Genomic DNA, 22379 nt, shown 5'->3' with positions numbered 1-22379 from the left:
CATGCACTACCAAGAACAACGAGATTACATGAGTTCTCGGTACTTGGTGTCACCATCGGTCCGGAAGGTCTAGATCTTCAGTGGGATTTTCTCTACTGGCGGCCGCCTTGATCCCTTTCTTTCCTTCTCCCTCCCACGCATTGTCCCTTGACGGCATCATGTCTTCCTATTTGGATAAGCAGCAGGCCGCTTTCAAGAGCGAGGCTATGTCAGTGGCGCCAAAGATCTCTGCCAAACGAACTCTTGCACCACCAGTTGCCGAAAATGCTCCTTCCCCTGCACCTTCGAACGCTTCGAATACTTCCAGAAATGAGAACAAGGAGGCGAAGCGAAAGAGAGAGGCACAGAACGTTGTTTACTCGCAACCGGCTGCAACTGGTTACGGAACAGAGGCGTTTACGCAGGTCACATATGTCATCGAATTCTTGAAGAAGAAGGATGAGTCGAAGACGTTTCGAGAAATTCTCGAGTACTTGAGCCAGGTCAATGCAGAAGATCGAACAAAAATTTTGATTGCCAAAATCCTTCGTCAGCACGAACGTGTGAGATGGGTTCCGGATCCAGAGCTGAAGAGTCAAACTTGGGACTCGGGTACCTTCATGCACCGGCCGATCATCAACGTCCGTACCAAGAAGGATCTGATTGCCTACTTGCAGAACAAGGCGGACGCACAAGGAGTTTCTGTTAAGGATCTGAAGGACGGCTGGGCAGATTGCGAGGAGGCCATCGATGAACTAGAGGACGAGCATAAGATTCTTGTCACACGGACGAAGAAGGATAACCATGCCAGAATGGTTTGGAGCAATGATCCGTCATTATTTCACCAAGTCGACTTCGAGTTCCAGGACATGTGGCGTAAGACAGAGCTCCCAAGTGTTGATGAACTTGTCCGCAAGCTCCAGGAAGCAGGCCAGAAGCCGGCCAGTGAGGACCCGAGCAAGCGCATCAAGGCTGCCCCGAAGACAAAGGAGAAGAAGAGGAAGGCTCCGAGAAAGGGCGGCAAGACCACGAACACCCACATGCAACACCTCCTCAGGGACTTCTCCCACTTGAAGCGGTAAAGGCATAGTCCGACAACGAATTTGGAGACTAGGGAGGCGCAAGGGCATTGCAAGGCGTTTGAGAGGTTGCTGACTTCAGGTTTGTATTTAGCGATGGCGTTGGGGTGATCACAAAAGCTGCTATAGAGGACGTCCATGCCGTTATTGGCAAACTTCAATAACAATGGACTTTGACTTTCATCCTCTGCCTCCCAAGCAGGATGTTCCCGGTGATAGCGGACTTGTGAACCTCGGTCCTTTTCAGCTCTGTCCCTGCTCCGAGCGGACATGCAAAAGGAACTGAAAAAGTACTCGGCACTGTCCTTCCCTGCCTTCACAGACGCCGTATTGCCTTGGAAGAAGCAATTAACTCGCGATAGGTTCGATTTGTTTTGGTGCAGAGAGCCGCGCTCATGATGAACAAAAAAAGCGGCACTGTATTCAAGGTCCCGAGTCTGGCTGGACCATTACATCCAGCTCCACAACATACGTTCCCTCGATGTATGGTACATTCAGAGTCCACTCCTTCGAACATCTCAGGATTCTCAGCCCTTTACATCCCTACCATCTCGATATTTAGCTAAACGTACCCAACTTCGATTTGGGACGTTGAAAGGGAGTGCTGCTTTTCCTGCCTCCCAGCCGCGGCCGGAAGCACAGGTGCCGAGAGGCCGAGAGGCTGCTCAGTGCTGGACCCCGCACAACTCCACTCTCCATGGACGGTGGATCGAGATTCCTGATTTCTAATCTTCACCAACGTGATGGCCAGAGGCAAATCTGTACAAATATCCCAATGATAAGTAATCTATAATTCCTTCCCGTTCTTGTTCCTTTGTCACACCATTCTCATTGTACATAACACCGTCCATCGTCCATACTTTTACCAGTAAAGCTTGTCTTTTCTTTATTTTTCTTAATTGCATGTTCCGGCCCACGCTGTGCAGAATGACCAAGTTTGACATCGAGGTCGTCAGTGACACTGTCTGCCCATGGTGTTATGTGGGCAAGCAGAAGCTCCAGCAAGCTATCAATGCCTACAAGCAGCTTCATCCCGACTCCAACGATACCTTCTCGACGACATGGATGCCGTTCTACCTGAACCCGGGTGCGCCAAAGCATGGTATGGTTTCTTCAAATGAATAGCGGGGTATGCGCTAATGGTGGGAGTAGGTGTCGACAAAACAGCCTATTATAAGAGCAAGTTTGGCGAGGACCGCATGGCGATGGTATTCGAGCGTCTAGCGCAGACAGGGAAAGATGTCGGCATCAACTTCAAATTCGGTGGCAAGACAGGGAACACACGAGACAGCCATCGCCTGATACAACTTGGGAAGTCGAAGTCACCAGCTATGCAAACAAGAGTAGTAGAGGAGTTATTCTCCGCGTATTTTGAGAATGAGGGGGATATTACGAGCCATGCCGTGTTGACAAGCGCGGGGGTGAAGGCGGGGTTGGATGAGAAGGAGGTCAAGGAATGGTTGATGAGTGATAAAGGAGGTAGCGCAGTTGATGAGGAGGTTGAGCAAGCTCAGCAGAACCAGATCAGTGGGGTCCCTAATTTTACAATCCAGGGCAAATATGAGGTCGGAGGAGCGCAAGACCCGGGGGTGTTTCTGAGACTTTTTGAGAAGATTAAGGCTGAGCAGGGATTGAAGGCTTGATTGGAGTGTTTCCATAAAGTCTCTTCTTCCATTTGTTTCGTTGGAGTATAGGATCATCGCCGGCGATTTGCTTCTTGCATTTGTTCTTTTGAGAATCGAAGGAGGGTAGTAGCATTCCGCCATGCGTTTTCCTCATCCGCAACTCGAACAGAGTGCCTAGACTGCAATAAATCGAATAATTTTTTCTACTTAGTACAGTACACTGTGGGAAGGTTCCTTTCGTCCCCCCACTTCCCCAAAGCAGCATTCTTAAAAAAGAAGCGGGTGCAGCAGTGGTGCAGGCTGCACTCAGACGTGGAATAGTAATCCTCTGTCTCCCAGAATCAACTGTTAATGCCCAACACTCCTAACTTGGCCAATCGGAAGAGCTTCCTGCCACCAACCCACCACGCTTGACTGGCGCTCGCAGGTCCTGATTACTCTTAATACTGATGTATCCTGCTGCGGAACAGGTCTTCAGCGTGAGTAATTGCGATCCAGCTCACTTGGTAAAGAAGTTACGGCGACGCGTCTAGTCTGAAGACGAGAGGTGGGGAAGTGTGCTCCCATACTGCATGTAGGAGATAGAGGGGAAATGTTCCAAGGCGGCATTGTTAAAGAGGTGTAATGCATCCCCGATACCCTTTTGAAAGAGGAGGCATGCACACGGCATGGCTTGTAGAAGTGACCACTATTAACCGCTCCAGCTTTTGGATTCATTGCTGAGAGGCTGTGTTTACTTTGAAAGCAACGCTTAATGAATTTTCGAAATCTAGCAAGTTTGTTAAAGTACAGACTAGCAATTCCCAGCAAATCGACGCAAACTCAGGCTCGATAAGCCAAATCTCACACTTCTCCTCCCCCTTTCCATTCAACTTTTATGTCAGGCCGCCCCACCCACCATGAAGATGTTCCGAGGATAATTCAAGCCCGCCCACCTTCCCTCAGTAACCTTCGCCATACCACCCATATCTTAACCAACCTCAACAATCAATCTCAAACAAGCAAATATACTCCTGATTACCGGTGAACCAGCACTGATCCGCATTCCCACCCCACGACCCTCCATCATACTTCACAGTCACAGGATTCTTCCCATCCTTCAGGCCGACCGAAGCCACATCCCTCAGCTGCGAGTGGAAGTCATACATTTGCTCGTTGGGGATGCAGAAGCTGGGTGTATTGTCAGCAAGTAATCTCTAGGCTGATAGGCACCAAAGCTGGTCTTCAGGTTTAGTTGGCTGATAACTGGGAGTGACGGTGAGAGAGACACACACAACGGATTTCCTCGCTGTTGCATATCGCCGACTAGATTTAGTGAGGGTGGTTTGACGATTTGCATTTTGAGTGAGCGCCAGTAAGGATTTGCTCGACGCTTGGTCTTGAATGTCACCAGTGTAGGCTTAGGGGGATGGAAAGAGACAGAGCATTGTTAAACTTTGAGAGCTTGGAAAGTACGAGCCACTTAGCTGAGTCAACCGGGTGTGGTGAAATAGAACAGTTGAGGGGATGGTATTGCGAGTGATATCAAGAGCAAACCATCGAGAGGGAGTTTGTTGGAAATGGTAACAAAGATAAGGTCTTGATTGCGAGTTGAAGTGAAGCTTGTGGCTGATTGGACAAGAAAGTCTGCAAATCTAAAACTGTGATTAAGTTATCGCTCTTGTTATAATTCATTTGGTGACCCGAGTTTTGAAGGGGGAGAGAGGTGAAGGAGTGAATAGGTACGAGCGACAGTACAAGAGCTTTGGAGTATTTGAAAGAGATTGGGTGGTGTCCGGTTAAGTCATTGCTGAGCGATACTCAAAGGCGATGTCTCATCCCCGACTTTAGCTATTTGTATGACCCATAATAAAATGTTCGAGACTGTAAATTCGGTTTTCCTTCTTAACTCTGCCTCATTCTCTGCATATCGCAACTATATTCTTAATCTCCTGAAGCTTCTTGCACTTTGCTTGCAAAGAAAATATCGTTGCAATGAGAGGTCAAGTGAACGAGATGAATAAGAACTCGAATTAGAGATTCACTCTCGACTTCAGAGCAATTTCAATGAACTACAACTTTTCGAACATTGAAGCGACTTGCAACAAAGCCTCAAGGCAAAGATTCACTTTCTGTCAAGAAGGACCTGGAATTCAAATTTCCTAGAGCTTTCAGGAAATGAACCGATGTTGAGATGTCGGCCAAATCGCTCTGGTTGAGAGGCGACGACTGGGAGACGAACTCGCTCGCTCAGCTTGAGAAAGAGATTCGACCTAAACAGACCCAGAGCGGCTAAAAGGAAGCTCTCAGCGAGTTCGTAGAGTGCACAGGATGCGTTGCCATATGAGGCTGCGACACGCCTTTCATCTAAAGCCCCAGGCCGATTCCAAGTCCCGAAATGGCCATCCCCTATCTGCCACTGCCAGCGAGACTCCCTATATCTACCGTGACGCGAAATCTTCTCAGCCAAGGGGCCAGTAGTTTGGCCACCGTACACGAATGTGGTCGGCTTGGCCATGATCTTGAGGAGTCTAATCCAATATGTGTGTACGGAGCCGGATACTGATCCAAGACCGTCCATCGTCGTCGGGAGGCGCTCTTCTAGATTATCCCAGCCGACCCCGAACATCAGAAGCTTCTGGGAGCCGTCAAAGAACCCGAAAAACCCAAGTCTGTCGCCAACTTCCGTGTGGTGTGCTTTTGAGAAGAGCTCACGAAGACCAGCACTTTCTATTCAAGGGCGATTCTGGTGCTTTCGCGATCGCCAATCCACTCGCAAACTCCTCGGACGACATGCCATCTCTCAGTGGCTGCAATCTCGCGCATTTCTGCTGGAAAAAGCCCAGATCCACTCTCGTTATCCTGCAAGGTAGAAGAGAGCGGCGGGAGTGAATAGACCGAGAAGATTCCTGGGTCGACGACGAATGAGTTAAGCCAATTAATATCTGGCGAGAGAACAACATCGCCTTGAGTAACTGGAGGTATTTGAGGGACCGCTTTTCGTGGTGTTGAGGTGAGTCTGCTCCTTTTGCTGGCTCATGTAGATTGTAGCTGTGCGCATGTTGGTTCTTTGTAGAGGAATGACCAAGTGTTTGTCAAACAGAGCCCTCGAGCACAAGAGGCTAGGGCCGAAGACAAATCAACATCACCACAGGGAATATTCCAGGCAGTCAAGACGAATTCCGCGGAGCGGCCAGTTATGGGGATGCTCTTATCGCTTGTTACGAGTTTGCAGAGTCATTTATACCTGCGTCTCTGGGCCTGTGGGAGTCAAATCAGACCTCCCGTTGTCAGCTGTCGCTGCGATCGGGCCTTTGGTGTTGGTCTCAAGCTCTCTGTGGCTCGAGTCTCACACCTTGGTAAAGGACCACACTCTAGACACATTCTCGAGGCTAACGGTACTTTCCTTATAGCCACTAGTATTTAGGGGGCATTAGGTTTCCGTAGCATAGGGCAACTCAATTTATGGTTCTGATCTACCTTGTCTGCTTAATGCTCGAAATAGGAGGGTGGGCGATGCTACCATTCGTATCACTGCGGACAAGATCAAGGAGTAGCGAAGGTCCCAGTCTTGAAGTGGGAAACGTAGATTGTATTACTTGACTCTTCTATAAGCTGCCCAACACCCGTGGTGCTAACGATGAGACAGTTTGCCACGAGTAACAGACCGTGTCTGAGCTTCTCTGGATCTCCACGTTGAACCCGTTACCCGTTTGAAGATCTAACATGAATGGGCCAAGTCATGGCCTGAGCTAGAGTGAAATCGTAGCACGAGCTGAAATGTGAACATATAACGACCGCGAAAATTAGTAGTTGCACTCCTCCTCGAAGACTAGAAGTCCACTCAGTCCACTTGATAGAGAAGACATCACCGGCTTGGGAACTTTCTACCTCAGGGACTTGGATGAACCTGGTCAATTAATGTGAACTGTCACTAGAACACACTTTCGCGCTGCCAACTGGCAGCGGCAGCCAGAAGAAAACGTGTCCGGAAGAGCTCCCGTGAGAACTAATTTAGGTACTGATCAAGCTGTCCAACCGTCGATGAATATCCAACTCTTGGTCGAAACAGTGACGGAACTCGGATGACGAACACTGAAACTAGGGTAAGCAGGGCAACAGGGCACACCTATCTTGCCGACGGATCGAACTCTGCCTCCACAACCTCGACCCATGTTGTCTGTAATCCACACCGCCAAAGCGGTCAAACAGATGCGCGGCGACTAGCAAATTGACGATGGGTGGGGAGGGAAACCAACAGCTGCCAAGTAGTCAGCGGAATAGATCAAAATGTCGGCATCGAATTGGGAGATCGACGAGGGAGAGGAGGATTCGGGTCCTTACCTAACGAGGAACATCGTAGGGCCGGCCACGTGTATGCAAGACTCAGGAGAACAAAGTTAATACCGTCCCGACGTGCCAAACTTGCCGTCGGTGGACCCGGCGGGCGATCAAAATGTACAGCAGCACCGAAATTGGCGTGCATGCCGATGGCCACGCGTGAGAACGGGTGGACGAGTCTGGGGTTGAATGGCGGCGATCCAGAAGTGAAACATTTCACGCCTTCTTTCAGCCCTTCTAGAAAGCCGCGGGAACCTTCTAGCGCGCGCCACCCTCGTCTTCCTTCGGCTCCGCTCGGACACGGCCCAGTGGCCGAAGAAGAGCGGTGGGTGGTCTCCGTCGATCAGGCACGTCCTCCGCAACCTTACTCCACGACTGGGACGACCCGGACGAGCAGGAAGCCTTGACACGCGCTGACGGGCATTTCCCGACACGATGCGATGGCAACGCCGACGGGACCACCTCAGGCACGGCGCAGAAATGGGTATTTGAGTTGTGGAGTCAGTAGTGTGCCTCCACCACGACTCATGGACCAGGCCGGAGAGAAGCCTGTTTCCATGAAGTTAGTCCTCCGAGATTGAAGTCGGCTCGTGCACCTTATGAGTGGTCAGTGGGAGTGTTTCTTTGCCAAGAAGTGCGGAGAACAGCCTCACTAGTCGAGTTCAAACAAGTGCTAATGAGGATCTCGCATTGGCAAGAAGGAGGTGGCTGACCGTTCTTCATGCTGGGTCGGTTTCGAAACCATCTCTGCGGTGTTAGGAGCAGCGCCTTCTAAGCCGCGCGTGGGATCGCTATCATTCAAAAGGAATACTAGCCGACGCGCCTCTTGCGCGTCAAGATAGGCAAGTCCTCTGCAACGAGGCGGCTGGAGAAAAAGAAAGCATGAGAAAGAAGTCGGCAAAGCAGAGGGCGGAAGAGGTGGTGGACCGGCAACGTGAAGGAAGGGGTTTGTCCGTTGCCTCACTTCCTGTACCACCTTCCCCCAGCATTAGGGAACTTGGGACATTGGGACCCGAAGCCATGAATGAGAACGGACTCGGAATGAGATCTGACGAATGGAACAAGGACCCACGTTGTGGGTGAGGGCCTGAGAAGGGCCCAGGAGCAGGGAAAGGAGATGTGCGGGGCCCGAGCTTTGTCAGGGCCACGCTGAATACGGTACTGGTTTGGTACTGGTGACTGGTGACTGGTGACTGCTGCAGGACAGCTCAGAGCAGCTGCACTTGTGACTTGATGAAAGTTGATGGGATATTTTCGGATGCACAGGCCTCGGCTGGAGAGGCGGTTGATACGTCGAAGGGCATCACGGTGTTCTGCAGTTGATGTGCCGTGAATGCTCGCTCGCACAGACCTGGTGGTGGTTGGACCGGCGTCCGTCGCGTGGCATCCTCGCCGCACCGCGCCCACTTTACCAGCATCCCCAAAGCCCTGCATCATCTGCAGCTTCTGCAGCTTCTGCAGCACGTTGTGGGAGCGCCCCCCTGAGGTGATGATGTCCTTGACGAGGCCGGGGGCCCTGCACCGGGCCCTGCACCTGCACCTGACGGTGAGCGGTGTTTGAGAAACAGCTGCCCTATGGTTTGCCCTGCTCTACTTTGGTAGGTTCTCTTGCGTGCTGCAGCGCGAGTGCAGTGCAGTGCGGTGCAGTAGTCGGATCTCGATCCAAACATCTTTGTGACGCCCCGTTAGGCCTGAGCTGTGAGACATTGGCTCCAATACATTGTTGCTCCGAGCTCATATCGGCTGCCGCAGCGGTCAGAGAGGCCTCCCGAAAGCTATCTTCGAGGCATTGGTCCCATTAATGACCCAAGTGAGTTGGAAGATCGCTGCCACGGACAGGGTTGAGGCAGGTATTACTGTTGAAGGGCCTGTTTCATCCAGCGACCCCCCTGAGGCCGGAGTCGAGGCACCTGGTCCTGACTCTGAGCCGTGAAGTCTGACAGCCAGTTTGCAACTATATTCAGTTCGGACCGAAGGTGGCGGTGTGCAGTGTGAACCATGCAGTCAAAATGATTGTCCGGGTTGTGCGAGATGTGGTCCCGCGATCAAGGGCGGACGGTGTGCAGAGCTCTCTGTGTGTTGCGTGCATCTGTACGAGCCACGGGGAATTTCGCAGTTATGCACAGGACTGTCTGGTACCTGAGGAGGCATGCCGAATGCTGTGGCTTGCTCGCCGCCACCACCGGGCTCGTATATGTCGTCCCATCTTCCATGAAACAAAGCTCGAGGCAGCGCTTGTCGCCTGATTTGCAGGATATGGAAAGCAGCTCAGGGGGGGTAGACTGGGTAGACTGGGTAGACTGTTGCCCACCTCAGGCCGGCGAGATGGTGGCGTACCAAGCCTTTGTTGATCCGACGTTGTGTCTGTTGTGGGCGGGTTGAGGTAGTGAGTGAGGCGTCCCCGAAGAAGGGGGGGGAGGCTCGCGAGCAATTGGCACTGGGGACGACGGTTGACAGTTGACGGTTGACGGTTGACAACGGTGTTTGAAGTAATAACAGGTGAAGTGCATTAGTGTTGTGTTACGGGCGACTCGTGCAGGAGACCTGGGACAGTCGAGGACGATCGAGCTCTCGTACTGGGTGAGGAGACTCGAGGAGACTCGCAAGACGCCGCCTCACCCTGCCCAAATAGGGGGGGGAAGGGCGGAGGGTAGATTGGAACACCCGGGCCTCCATGCGCCTTTACGAGCTTCTGGAAAACGCCGTGGTGCCTTCTTTGCTTCTAGAAGCCTTCCATCCAGGAGAGCAGCAGCGGCGGCACACCAGGCAAGTCGGCATGAATCAATGCTTGCCCACGTAAAATAATGATTTACCAGGGTTTCTGGCTGTATTTTAAAATAAGAGTGAGGACCCCTACCTTATGACGAAGAGTGATCTGAAGACCGAAGAGCCGACCCCAGCGAGATCATAAAGGCAGTCATAAGGGCAGTCCTCGACACCAGCGTCCCAGCCTGTGGTTTTGCTCCTCGATCACTCGGCGCCCATTCCTACTTGCCCACTTGCTCACCCACTCGCTCGCTCGCCTCGAACTGTGAGCCCAGGACACCCACTGCGCAAGGACAACAAGCGACAACGAACGTGCGAGCAAGAGAAGCATCAGCACTGCAACAAGAGCAGCCAGCAAGAGCAGCAGCAGAGAGCCCGGTGCGCATACCTGCTGGATTCAACAACCCACGCAAAGCTTTTGCTTTTGGGCCGTACCCAATTTAGCGAGCACCCCCCACAGCTGTGCTTCACTTGCAGCAACCAAAAAGTTGTCACCTTTCTGCTGTATCGTGCCTCCCACGCCCACGCCCTGGCCCTCGCCAACCCACGCCCAAACCCTCAGCGTGCTCCCTACTGAGTGGGTGGCACTTCCAAAGCTCCGCGTGAAGTGCAGGATTCGAAATTTCGCTCCTGCCATTCCGCGCTTCCTTGAGACCTTTCGACTGCTTTCGCCTCGCCTGCATAGTCCCGAGGTCCCTTCGTGCTGCTACGAACATCAACTTCAACTTGTTTCGAGCCGTCACCTTGAATCAGAAATCCCCAAATCCACGAATTCACTGCAAGTCGCTATCCATTCGCTGTTGAAGCTACGTATCGAGGCCATCTGCTAACGGACAACAGCCCTTTCTCTCCTCGAAGACCTGCGCCCTGGTCCCCCCTTGTTCTGTTACTTCCGCTCGACTTCACCCAAGACTCGATTGCGCTTCGGACCTGCGTGAAGCTGTCCTCTACGCGACAGCATCTGACTGCATTCCAGATCGACATTCTGCCATTCAAGAGCCCGTCTGCGAGGCCTTCGAACGCTGAGCGGTGCATCTGCAGACTCCCTTCGAGGGCGTTAACAATCTGAAGGCATCCGGACGGCAGCTCCGGACTACAAGACATCGCAGCGCCTGTTAGTCTCAACTGGCACACTCACGGTCTGCCTTTAGGTTACGCCTTTGTCCTTCTCTGCCAGAAAGCAAAAGTGTCCGACCTGCTGTTCCGATAGATCACTTAATCGGACGAACCTTTGGCTCGTGCCTCAGACACTGTAGGATACCGAAAGGATTCAGACAAGGAATACTAAGACATAGACCGATTCAGAGAAATATTGAGGACACCATTTACAGTGTGGAATCTTCATATTGCAGCAGCATTCTGAGAGTTTCTGGGGGGCCTCTCTAGACATACCCCACCTCTGCGGATATTCAAAGCAGCTGCTACGCATTGGTCAATAACTGTTTAAGCGTTCCAGGGTTTCAGCGTGGTAAAAGAAAAGAGCAGCCAATTTTACCCGGCGGCTCATTTGGTTGCCCGTGCGTTCTGCCATTCCCGCGCCCCGCGCACCCAATACCTTGAAGCTGGGAAATTTAGGTACAAGGTCAGTCCTACGCCCCCATTTGGTCTTTTTTTCAGTCACCTTCGACATGGTCAGCATGCTCGGATTGATGCATGCCCCCTCTCCACTTCTCCCTCGCCTTATATTTCAAAAAGCGAATTGGCGGTGTGCATCCTCCTCCATGCTGCAGTTCAATAGGCGGACTCACCTGTACCTTTCAACCCGATCCGAAGCTGACTTATGGATCATAGAATTCGGCTTCGCGGACAACTATCCATTGTATCGGGTGTGTCAAACTCGAACACGAACACCAAAGACCCAGTCACGATATCTCAACCTTTCCTTAAGTGAACATTCAACTCTGTGCCGTGTTTGACCCCATCGATCCTGGCGAATAACTTTCAGCTCGACCACTGCGGATAGCCTCCCGAAGGCTAGTCCCCGAGACATCTGGGAGACAGTAGCAGACTTTTCAATCTGACTTGTACATTTGGGCGAACGCCTGATCCAAGCGCCGACAGTCTCTATAATCACCTTCTCGCTCGCCTCCGAGACGGTCAGCACATCTCGTTTCAGTATGGATATTAAGGAAATAGTCAACTCCAAGGGCCCAAAAGGCGCTGCTGCTGCTGCTGCCGCCGTAGCAAACGGAGCAGCACAAGATCTTCATCTACTTCACTCCATTTCGCAAGCCAGCAGCATTCCCATGTCAGACACCGGCTCAGAGCGAGGAAACTCTCCCCATGACTCTGAGCACTCTCGATATTCTGGCCCTAGATTTGCTCAGCTGAATGGGATGAATGGTGGACCTAATGGCATGCGCTACCCTTCCCCAACGGCCATGCAAAATCCCCTTCCAATGTTGCAGCAGCCTTTCCGACCCGAGAACGGTTTCGACAATTCCATGATACAGCAGGAGAACACTCGAGTGGGACGATCATCACTAGAGGGCAAAGCCTTCCCTTGTAGCACTTGTGGCAAGGGATTTGCTCGGAGAAGTGATCTAGCCCGCCATGGTAGGATATTCTTTCAACTTGACGTCTTTGATCGGGTTAACTGATCTTTACCTAGAACGAATCCACAGCGGTATTCGACCTCATGTCTGCGAGCACCCTGGCTGTGGAAAACAGTTCATTCAGCGCTCTGCCTTGACTGTCCACATGAGAGTACACACTGGCGAAAAGCCGCATATGTGTGAGAGATGTGGAAAGGTATGTTCAAATACGCTTCGAATTTTGTGACAGCGCTAATAAGTTATCAGCCTTTCAGTGACTCAAGCTCCCTGGCCAGGCATCGTAGGATACACTCTGGTAAGAGACCGTACAAGTGTCCCTATGCAGATTGCCAGAAAACTTTCACTCGACGAACTACTTTAACCCGCCACCAAAACCACCATACCGGTACTGTTGAAGAAGCTGCGGCTGCAACAGCAGCAGCTCTAGCCACTCGTGGTGGAGGAAGCACTCGGGGGGGACGACAACGCTCAGATGGAGAACAGTACTCGAACAACGGCTCACCCATGTCAACACCATCTCCCAGTCAAAGAAACTTATCGGCCTCTCCAAATTCGGAGCTTGCCCCTATGAACGGAATCCCTCGCCACCCAGGAGAGTATCAGTACATGAATAACAGCCCTTTGCCTGGCCATCTCCGAGGCGAATACCATGTTCCTAGCCAGTCTGCCCCAACTACAGCTTCATTCTCGAACGGCATGCGACCAACGTCTCATCCTACCAGTTACGGCCCTCCGTCGATACTTGAGCCTCCTGCAAACATGGAACAACGTCAATCAGGAAGTGCGAGTGGCAGTCCCCACATGAGCAGCGTTGGTTGGCAATCTCCTTCACAGAACATGCCCTCTCCATCACAGAGCAATGGCTATGTCTATCCCGATCCCGACCCTTATGGTTCAGCTGCAGCCATGAACCAACACCTCTACTACCAGAATTCGTCCAACGTTCGTCGACCCGGTAGCATAGAGCCCGATGCATACGACATCAAGCCACGAATGAACGAGGCATGGATGGCAGCTCAATAACCTCGATCCCTGGACTGGCAACTCCCTCACATACATTCACAAATTGTGTTTTATACCCTGTATACTTCAACCTCATCAGATCCTCGCACTGCTTCTTTCCCCAGTTTCCCAGGCGCATAGCATGCATACTACAGGTCTACAGAGTCCTCAAAATTGGCGTCTATTTCCTCTTGTCCTTTTCCTTCCGAATCATAAATGGCCTTCTGTTGTTGAGCGAGCGGGTTACATAACTTAGAACCAGTCTGGTGCACACGGCTTTAATTGAGAACGGTGCAGACGGTGCGCGAGCGCATGGCTACGATGCTTACGAAGTTTGGTTTTTTGCTTTTTGCTAGATGGTGGCTTGACCGTGTGTCAAACGGTCAACAGGTGAGAAGCTTGCACGGCGCTTGCTTGACTGGTGGCGTGTTATTAGAGAATGTGCAAAAGAACTATCTAGCTTTTGCGGTGTGCCAGATGTAGCTTTCGAGCAATGAAAACAAACATCAATCGAGTCTGCGACTTTGTCCGATTTATGATGTGTGCTAGTGACTGCGGAACAACAGAGTAAATCCTAGTCAAGTCTCGACTTCGTACTCGTTTCTATGTTTGTTTTACCTTTAGGCCACCTCAAAGTATAAAGAAGTCTTTGCTTTTCATATTTTCGTTTGGTTTATTCTTCTGCCTAGTGCATTGACCCTTGCAGAACAACCATAAAACCGTCTAGATGGTTGTAAAAGTATGGCCACCCTAAGCTTGTGACTCTCCCCGGGATTGAATCCTTGAGGTGCCAGCTTTGGGCGAGGTTACAGAGTTCAGGTTAACCGGTATTGCTTCAGCCATGATGGTTTAGTAGTCAGCATCGAGGAAGTCTTCACGGTCGGGAAGAGAAGCAAGATGGGCCAGGCTCGTGAAGAAAGGTGATGGAGCGAACCGTGCTCGAGTGGCTTGAGTGGCTGGTTTGTCTTGAACCGAGATCTGCTGTGATTGTCCGACGGCTGCCCCCTCCTTCATTTTCCTCCCGCTCGGCAGCAGAAGAGACACGCACGTCCTCCATCTTCCAACTCCGGGAACTTCCATTCGAGGCTGTCCTGCTCAATGAGACAAAAAGCCCGAAGCACCTTCTCATACAGTACATATGGACTCGGTGACCATCAATGCCGATCATGTGTGCCCGCTCCATCCGCATTCGACTAGAATAGTGCGAATCTCTCCAAAATAGGGAATCTGTTGACAAATGCTAGAGGTCGTACTAGTCCCGCTACTAGAGCTTGGGCTCCAAAGCCAAGAGAGCAGACAAGTTGGGCATCGAGAGGAGCGATCTCTTTCATAAAAGGCTCGAGATCGTGATCGCCGCTACCCGATTTCTAGACAGACACTAAGCTAGCACTGCATTAGTAGACAAGTTTGATGATTCGTTCCTCAAGGTATTTGGAAGGGAAATGAGGGGAGTGCCTCGCAGCTTGCAGAACATTCAGATAGGGGAGAAGGGTAACCCGAATGGGAGTAGAGGATTTGAGGAAGCCTTTGTAGCGCTTCCGAAATGTGAGGTAGACGTTTCGGGGCCTCCAAGGTGTATCCATAGATCTTGTTCTTGAGTTCGGTCGGGAGGGTGGTGAAGCAAGCAGGTGCTCGAGGCGACTCGGGATTTACAGGAGCAGGTGGCTCATGCTTGAGCTGTCCCATCCGGACGAGCTACAACACATTACCCATAGTTACAAAACGCTGGTGCAATTTGTGGCAGGTGTTGTTGGTTGGAGTTCGAAATGTTGGCGAAGTTTCGAGGTTTTCGAAAGATCATAACGATAGCGAGACGTCACTACCCGGAGAGTGGTGAATATCCAGCTCGCTTATATTCTGGAAAGGAGGTAAGGAAAGTATAGAGATATCCTAGTCTTGACTTCAATAGTTTGAACTTGTTTGCTTAACAATCTACAGAAACTGGCTAGAGACACAAAAGAAGTTGGCCAAGTATGTGCATAGACAGACTATTAGAGCTTTGAAAAACGATACATAAAAAAGTTGCAAAGAAGCCAAAATCAACGCCCAAAATGGTTTTGATTGTGCGAACAAAGGTATCTATGACTTCTAGATTTTGATGTATGATATCCATTTGATACAATCAAAGAAAGCCAATCAGTGGGTTCCATTAGTCTGCTTGACCAGCTTACCCTCAGTCTTCTCCATATATGCAACCAAGTCCTCAATGGTACAAACCTTCAGTCCCCATTTCTTCCCAAACGCCAAGCAACCATCTCTCCGCAGCATACCAGGCTCCCGTCGTACGGTGTGTCCAACCACCTCCTCTCCATCCTCAATCAATTCCGAGATCACACCTGCTAGAGGCTTTCCCGCCAGTCTGCAAAAATCAATTGTGGCTTCAGTGTGCCCTCGTCGCTCTCTAACACCACCCTCCCTGGCCTTTAAAGGGAAAACATGGCCAGGTCTTCTAAAGCTCTCTCTTGTTGCCGTCTTGCTTGCCAACGTTCTGCAAGTTAGCGCTCTGTTATGAGCGCTGATACCGGTAGTTGTCTCTGGCGAGTTGGCGTCAATTGATATGGTATAAGCTGTCCGAATGGGGTCCTCGCTGTTGGGGACCATTTGAGGCAGTTCAAAGTGGTTGCACAGAGCCGGCGTAATGGGAGCACATATGACGCCGGAAGTATAGCGGACCATGAACGCCATCTTCTCTGTGGTCATATCTGACGCTGCTATGATCAGGTCGCCTTCATTCTCGCGGGAGAGGTCGTCGAGGACTACTATGAATTCGCCATTTTCTGCAGACCATATGTTAGTGGGGTGCTGGTGCTGGTGCGGGGGCTGAATTGCAAAATTTTGACGCCGGACGTATTCGGCATGAGTGATTGACTTACTGAATGCTTGAATTGTGTCCTCTATGGAGTCGAACTGCTGCGCAATCTCAGCGGAAGGCATGGTTGTTTGTGTGACTCTGGTGATGAGGAGAAAATCTGCCCCGCTTATGCCGGTTCTTTAAGAAAGAGCGCGGCCCGGGAACTTGTTAGAATGACACTTCTCCTGTTTCGCGGGTGATTTGCGAAAGAGATGAGAACGTTGGAAAGGGAACAGAAAACCGGAATGGCCAAAAGTTCAAAGTGGGAAGATGATAAAGATCCCTAAAATATCGGAACCCGAACAATGGGATGGCTCCGCTCGTGCATGAGGATGACATGAGAAGATCCAGGTCCCTTCGAAGATCCCGGTCCATTCTTGCAGGGTCCTTTTCACCGTACTGCGGTGCCGAGGCAGGTCTGGTGGCCTGCATCGGCTTGCTTACGGGAGCCAAAATAATTTACTTGTCAGCACGGACAATCACCGAGACTGCGAGACCTCAATTCCTGTCCGAATCTCCTCCGCATCCGCATCCGCCACAGCACCTCTCCATTACCAAGACGAGCAGCCCTGCTTGCAAAGCAGCCGGTTGACTCTGTAATGGCTGCTCCTCTCCGCCCGACCTCCCTTCGCAACCTCAATCTCCTCCTCAGAACTGCGCCTCGATTTGTACAGAACCAATTCCGCGCCCAGAGCACTTCCTCCGTCAACCCAGAAGAGGTCTCGCACTTCAATGCTCTTGCGTCGACGTGGTGGGATCCCCATGGCTCCTCTCGGCTTCTGCATCTCATGAACCCGCTGCGGCATAACTTTATTCGAGGGTGCCATGCTTCTCAACCAAAGCCTGGGCCTACCTCCAACTTGAGATATCTTGATATTGGATGTGGAGGAGGGATATTTGCGGAGAGTGCTGCGCGATTACCAAGCACTGGAAGTGTCGTGGCTATCGATCCTTCTCCGGAAGTACTAGCTGTTGCGAAAGCTCATGCTCGACGGGATCCTGGGCTGCAGGGCAAATTGACCTACCTGAATACGTCGATCGAAGGGTTGCCACAGCCAGAGTCAGTGGAGGAGCAGTACGATGTTTTGTCTCTGTTTGAGGTGATTGAACATATTACACACCCTGCCGACTTTCTGGATACCTGTGCACCCTTTGTGAAGCCTGGGGGCTGGATCGTGATGAGTACGATTGCACGGTCGTGGACGAGCTGGTTGACGACGAAAGTGGTGGCAGAAGATATTGCTAGGATTGTGCCAAGAGGCACGCATGATTGGGAGAAGTACATAAATGAGGAGGAGCTGAGGGGATATTTCCTGAGGGAAAGGGGATGGAACAGCCCCAGGGTAATGGGTGTTGTCTACATTCCCGGTCTTGGCTGGAAGGAGGTTGCGGGGAGTGAGAAAGTGGGCAATTACTTCTTTGGTATCAGAAAGGACGAGGTATGACCGATTCGAGAAGCGACCAGAGAGATAAGGCAGTATTGCCATATGGATCGCAAGCTCGCCAGCTGTAAGATTAATGTGAAAACCACCCTTTGACTTGCAGAATAATCCAACGTATATTTGAGGGTTTATAAGAACAACCTTATACATCCTTCATTCTAACCAACTCACTACTCACTACTTACTTGATCTACTTATGTCCTCTCTCAAACTATGAGACTTATCGGGCAAAACTCCCTGATATACCGATCCCTATGGTGATCTCCTCTAAATCCGCAGTAATGGCCCCATGGTCATGAAGGTCCCCTGATGTGTACTCAATCAGAGAGGTAGGACTTAGCGGTTTTACGAGAATAAAAGGAAGCTGCGACCCCCGCCTTTCCCGCCGACATTGCCTGATTCGATGAGAACAACCTTTCAATAGAATTGGTGTACGCGTGGTATGATATGAACTGGAAAATGAGATGGAAAATTCAAAAGTGTCTCAAAATGCCACAAATTGAAAATTGTGAGGCTCAGATGGATAATCGTTGGGTTTGTAGAGGCTATATCATTTCTCTATATTCGTTGTCGATATACAACAGAGAAGACCCCTCGATACAACAGCTCAACATTCCCCAAACCCGCCACGTTGACTGATGACTCCGCTGGTTTCAAGAGCCATTTTTGACCGAACATGAAGTAACGAGGATTCAAATCCCAGCCTAACACTTCAGGAGAATTAGTCAATATCTTTTTCTTCAAGCAAGATTCAACCTGAGTAATTGAATAAAAGGAAAATCAGATCTACAGCCTTGTCAAAGGCAGTCTCATCAATACCAACGTGTGGCTATGTTGACCGTCGTGATAAAAATTGATCATCAGGTAAGGAAGTATGGGAATGAGAGAACGGAAAGAGAGCATACCCAAAGTCTCGGGGTAGTGATGATATGTTTTCACAAGTGAAGAGATTCATAAAGCTGACACCTAAATCTGAGGGCGTTAGCAAAGTTCAAGGTAACAACTAATGTGACAGTAGGCTGGAAGCATTTTCAGTTAAGACAGTCTCGTCAACGCCGTAAGGCTTGGACATATGCTTGTCATTTGTCGGTCGAGGTCATCATAATGCTTGGGGCTGACCATATGAAAATGTAATTCTCACCCGGCAGGTGGGGCCAGAAGCCTACCCACTCAACAACCTCGTCAGATTCATTGATGCCCGAGGATTTGATTTAGAACTGAGAACAAGATTAGAATTGGTCCCGGGAAAAAGAGTATCCGATGAGAAATGATTGCAGAAGAAGAGATCAGAAGGCATGAATGGTTTAATTTGATTTGCGTCAACATCGGTTGCCCGGATCAGACTCGTCATCTAAAATGCTCATCATAAAATGGGAAGCGGAGACAAAAGCAGCAAGAGTACACACCAAATCAAATCCTCGAGCCAAAGGGGAGGCGGGCGACCTCTAACGCCCAGGTGGGCAGGCCCTAGTATCAAAGCCAATGGCCATATATTCCAATGGCACATCGTCCCACGAAGAAACAAAGGGCTAGAGCATGCAATTAGCATCTCCTTCTAAAATAATCGAGTGAATTAATATTGTGACAGAAGGCTGAAATCAGTGGGCGAGGTTTTCTAGGCCTGCCGCAAAATGGCGTCTCCTTTCATAAACTAGCCCCGGTCTTGCCAAGTACTGTCGGAGCCCAGTGCCATATCATCCTTTGACAGTGGTATACATTGGGGGAAAGATGTGCGAAGGAATTAGATGTCGTACCTTTGTTTTCCGATCCCACGGGACTCGCAACTAGAAGGCTTCGGGTAGTTAGCGTCTGATGTGGACAGAGAGTACATTGTCGAAAATTTTCATTGAAGGTAGCTCAGAAATAGCCATTTGATTTCGTCAAAGACTTTTGGTCTCAGTCGGTAATTTCCAGCGTGCAAAGCACACAAATGTTCATCACAGCCAATGTTCGGGGATGGGGTTGGGGTTGGGAGGAGAACTTACTCGGAGGGTGTGAGTTGTCATTGACTAAGCTCGCAGCTGGCTACCGTGGCCTAGAGGAGTATCTTGAGGCAATGTCAGCGATCCCCTGGCACAAAGTATACTTGGGCTGAGGAAGAGAATGATGTGTATTTCAGACTGACGTGTTACAAAAGTTTCATTCCCCTTGAGGTCAAAGACTCTAGTTTGCGGTTGTATATTTGTCATCACGAAGGGGGAAGAGAAGGGAGAGAGATGCTGCTTACCATGGCAGAATATTAAATTGATTGAGAGCTGCACGAAGCAGCGGCGTGGTGGTGGTTCACATCTTTGAAGGATTTTCGTGTGAAATGCAGAGAAAGCTTGAAGCTCGAAATTTCGATGTGGGACCATTGGCGCTAAGACAAACTAAGCTCGCGCCCCGCTAGCCCGAAACGGAGACACACGTGACAGCGCCATCCCAGGAATCGTGGAGGCTCCGGGAAGAACATTCTTGCGGTCTAGACATTTTACCGACATCTCCCGCATACTCCGCAACTGCAGCTGTTCCGCACAGATAAATAAGCATGAGGGAGGCATCAATATACGGTGCACCTAGAACCTAGAACCTGAAATTGCCTCTGTCCTGCTCGCAACCCGGAAAATCATCGTCCTGGCGGTGCCGCAGCTCTCCCATTCCTCCGTCTGCTAGCGCGGGGCAGTTCCGAGGAGCAACGTGATTCTTCCCCTTATGCCGAGCAACGCGGGGCAAGTGTGCCGTGGATCGTGTGCTCAGTGAGAACCATGATTTCACGAATCACTGCGTGCTGCTCCATAAAACAATGGCAGCGGGCTCCTATCGTGTGATGCGACTCGAACCCTATTAGAGAAGTCTATTTCCTGCTCGTCTTCCCTCCATCTTTCCCTTGCAAATAGCATCGAAGCCCGGATTTCCACTCTTGTATTGTGTCACGCAGCTTCACACCAGAACTCCCGGAAGCTATCCGCATCGACCCGAAATAAATTGACGAGGACACACGATTTCAATTGAAATAGTCCCTGTTTCCTCCTTTTCTCATACGCTCCTACTTCCCACATACTATTTCCCAATCGTTCATCATGGCTTCCAACGGCAGCGGCGTTCCGGTCCAAAATGAAAAGGTTAACACAGACATTGTGACCCTCACTCGATTCCTCACAGAAGAGCAAGCAAAGCACAAGGAGGCCAGTGGAGATTTTACGTATGAATCCATAGCACTCTTGCCAAGTCCAAATCTAAAGCTGACAAGATTGCAGATTACTTTGTCATGCCCTCCAATTCTCCTTCAAGTCGATTGCATACTACATCCGACGGGCGACCCTGATCAACCTTACCGGCCTCGCAGGCTCAAGCAACACCACAGGCGACGACCAAAAGAAACTCGATGTCATTGGCAATGATCTGTTCATCGCAGCCATGCGTTCTTCCGGAAAGTGCGCGGTTCTGGTCTCCGAAGAAGAGGAGGAAGCCATTTTCTTCCCGGAACACCCGAATGCTCGGTACGCAGTGGCATGTGATCCTATCGACGGTTCCTCCAATTTGGATGCTGGTGTGTCTGTTGGTACGATTTTTGGCATTCATAAGCTGGCAGAAGGATCAAAGGGCACAAAAGAGGATCTGTTGAAGCCTGGAACGGAACTGATTGCTGCTGGATTTACGATGTACGGTGCTTCCGCTCAGCTGGTTATTACAATGAAAGGAGGCAACGTCAATGGCTTTACGATGGACAATGCCCTGGGAGAATTCATCCTCACCCACCCGGACATGCGGATGCCGAAGAAGAGAGCAATTTATTCCGTAAATGAGGGAAATTCCTTGTACTGGGAGGAACCAGTCAAGCAATATTTCAACTCGTTGAAGTACCCTACGGAGAAGGATGGCAAGCCGTACTCTGCGAGATACATCGGAAGTATGGTTGCCGATGCGTACCGAACCTTGCTCTATGGCGGAATCTTTGCGTACCCGGCGGATAAGAAGAGTCCGAAGGGAAAGCTGAGAATTCTCTACGAGTGTGCACCAATGGCTATGGTCTTTGAGAACGGTGAGTTCGGTTTTCCTGCAGATGAGGAAGAGCGAAGCTAATATGATTGCAGCTGGTGGTCAAGCACTTAACAGCAAGATGCAGCGAATGATGGAGATTGTCCCAGAGCATATCCACGACAGATCAGGTATTTTCATGGGTAGCTACGACGAAATGGAGAAGGTCAAAGCCTACCATAAGTAGGTATGATCGGAAATGATTGGCATGGACTGGAATGAGGATTGCGCAGATTGGATATGCATTACAAGGAGTACCTAGGTTGATTGCAACGTCCAGACATGATGCATGGTAAATCCTAGTTTGTGACGTGAATAGCAACTGATTGAGTAGAAGCATGTGCAACCCTGAGAACAGTGTATTCGTTCCAGAGGCTCTAAGTAGAGCCAATGAACTGTCGCTCGCCGCTGAGAAAAGAAAACTATACCTGAGCGAGTGGTCAAGTGGCCAAGGGACAGACACGTGCAAATGGGAGTGTATCATCATTCTCCCTCCATTGATGGTCCGCGACTCTTTCGTTGTCCAGGAGTATGCTTGTTGTCAAGTTATCTTCCATTTCAAAAAATAAAATAAAAATTGTGCTTGGCCATTCTACTTTTAATGCACTGACTATCACCATGACTGTGGCCATGATGGCCCCAACATTCTCCAAAGGAGGCCGACGCTACGTTCCCATACCCCACTCACGACGGGCAGGGGAATCCGCTCACTGAGTCTGCGGAAGAAACTCGATTCCTGTTGG

The 22379-nt window shown here is 50.5% G+C and overlaps 10 protein-coding genes across 10 annotated transcripts; 5 read left to right on the top strand and 5 right to left on the bottom strand.

Moving 5' to 3' along the window:
- Positions 1–158: 158 nt before the first annotated feature.
- K444DRAFT_531108 (transcription initiation factor IIE, beta subunit) lies at positions 159–1061 on the top strand (the record flags this gene model as incomplete). Its single annotated transcript, XM_024874955.1, has 1 exon — positions 159–1061. The coding sequence occupies one exon, from the start codon at positions 159–161 to the stop codon at positions 1059–1061; it is 903 nt and encodes a 300-aa protein (XP_024735847.1).
- A 924-nt stretch (positions 1062–1985) lies between these two features.
- On the top strand, positions 1986–2701 carry K444DRAFT_531626 (thioredoxin-like protein; the record flags this gene model as incomplete). The annotated part of the gene is made up of 2 exons (XM_024875004.1): positions 1986–2160; positions 2211–2701. The coding sequence occupies 2 exons, from the start codon at positions 1986–1988 to the stop codon at positions 2699–2701; spliced, it is 666 nt and encodes a 221-aa protein (XP_024735846.1).
- Positions 2702–4787: 2086 nt separating this feature from the next.
- K444DRAFT_630592 (uncharacterized protein) lies at positions 4788–5457 on the bottom strand (the record flags this gene model as incomplete). The annotated part of the gene is made up of 2 exons (XM_024883237.1): positions 4788–5334; positions 5378–5457. The coding sequence occupies 2 exons, from the start codon at positions 5455–5457 to the stop codon at positions 4788–4790; spliced, it is 627 nt and encodes a 208-aa protein (XP_024735845.1).
- Positions 5458–6616: 1159 nt separating this feature from the next.
- K444DRAFT_419327 (uncharacterized protein) lies at positions 6617–8572 on the bottom strand. Its single transcript, XM_024872692.1, has 3 exons — positions 8076–8572; positions 7070–7552; positions 6617–6923 (listed from the first exon to the last, which is right to left on the bottom strand). Exons 1-2 carry the CDS (start codon positions 8438–8440, stop codon positions 7114–7116), a joined length of 804 nt encoding a protein of 267 aa, XP_024735844.1. The 5' UTR covers positions 8441–8572; the 3' UTR covers positions 6617–6923; positions 7070–7113.
- Positions 8573–9220: 648 nt separating this feature from the next.
- Positions 9221–9552, bottom strand: K444DRAFT_613736 (uncharacterized protein). The gene has a single exon (XM_024880408.1). It carries the CDS (start codon positions 9511–9513, stop codon positions 9316–9318), a length of 198 nt encoding a protein of 65 aa, XP_024735843.1. The 5' UTR covers positions 9514–9552; the 3' UTR covers positions 9221–9315.
- Positions 9553–11886: 2334 nt separating this feature from the next.
- Positions 11887–13347, top strand: K444DRAFT_643688 (uncharacterized protein; the record flags this gene model as incomplete). The annotated part of the gene is made up of 3 exons (XM_024884881.1): positions 11887–12325; positions 12381–12520; positions 12571–13347. 3 exons carry the CDS (start codon positions 11887–11889, stop codon positions 13345–13347), a joined length of 1356 nt encoding a protein of 451 aa, XP_024735842.1.
- A 1348-nt stretch (positions 13348–14695) lies between these two features.
- Positions 14696–15095, bottom strand: K444DRAFT_613734 (uncharacterized protein). The gene has a single exon (XM_024880407.1). The coding sequence runs from the start codon at positions 15010–15012 to the stop codon at positions 14749–14751; it is 264 nt and encodes an 87-aa protein (XP_024735841.1). The 5' UTR covers positions 15013–15095; the 3' UTR covers positions 14696–14748.
- Positions 15096–15225: 130 nt separating this feature from the next.
- Positions 15226–16491, bottom strand: K444DRAFT_562917 (3,4-dihydroxy-2-butanone 4-phosphate synthase). The gene is made up of 2 exons (XM_024877008.1): positions 16200–16491; positions 15226–16103 (listed from the first exon to the last, which is right to left on the bottom strand). The coding sequence occupies exons 1-2, from the start codon at positions 16258–16260 to the stop codon at positions 15463–15465; spliced, it is 702 nt and encodes a 233-aa protein (XP_024735840.1). The 5' UTR covers positions 16261–16491; the 3' UTR covers positions 15226–15462.
- Positions 16492–16658: 167 nt separating this feature from the next.
- Positions 16659–17844, top strand: K444DRAFT_419060 (ubiquinone biosynthesis O-methyltransferase). The gene has a single exon (XM_024872691.1). It carries the CDS (start codon positions 16777–16779, stop codon positions 17620–17622), a length of 846 nt encoding a protein of 281 aa, XP_024735839.1. The 5' UTR covers positions 16659–16776; the 3' UTR covers positions 17623–17844.
- Positions 17845–20349: 2505 nt separating this feature from the next.
- On the top strand, positions 20350–22095 carry K444DRAFT_653194 (inositol phosphatase). Its single transcript, XM_024885865.1, has 3 exons — positions 20350–20800; positions 20856–21640; positions 21693–22095. Exons 1-3 carry the CDS (start codon positions 20679–20681, stop codon positions 21821–21823), a joined length of 1038 nt encoding a protein of 345 aa, XP_024735838.1. The 5' UTR covers positions 20350–20678; the 3' UTR covers positions 21824–22095.
- The last annotated feature ends 284 nt before the right edge of the window (positions 22096–22379 follow it).

Source organism: Hyaloscypha bicolor (genome assembly GCF_002865645.1).
Source record: "Hyaloscypha bicolor E unplaced genomic scaffold K444scaffold_87, whole genome shotgun sequence".
Lineage (NCBI taxonomy): Eukaryota > Fungi > Ascomycota > Leotiomycetes > Helotiales > Hyaloscyphaceae > Hyaloscypha > Hyaloscypha bicolor.
Note: the sequence above shows the minus strand (reverse complement) of the source record. Positions and strands in the feature narration are given on the sequence as shown.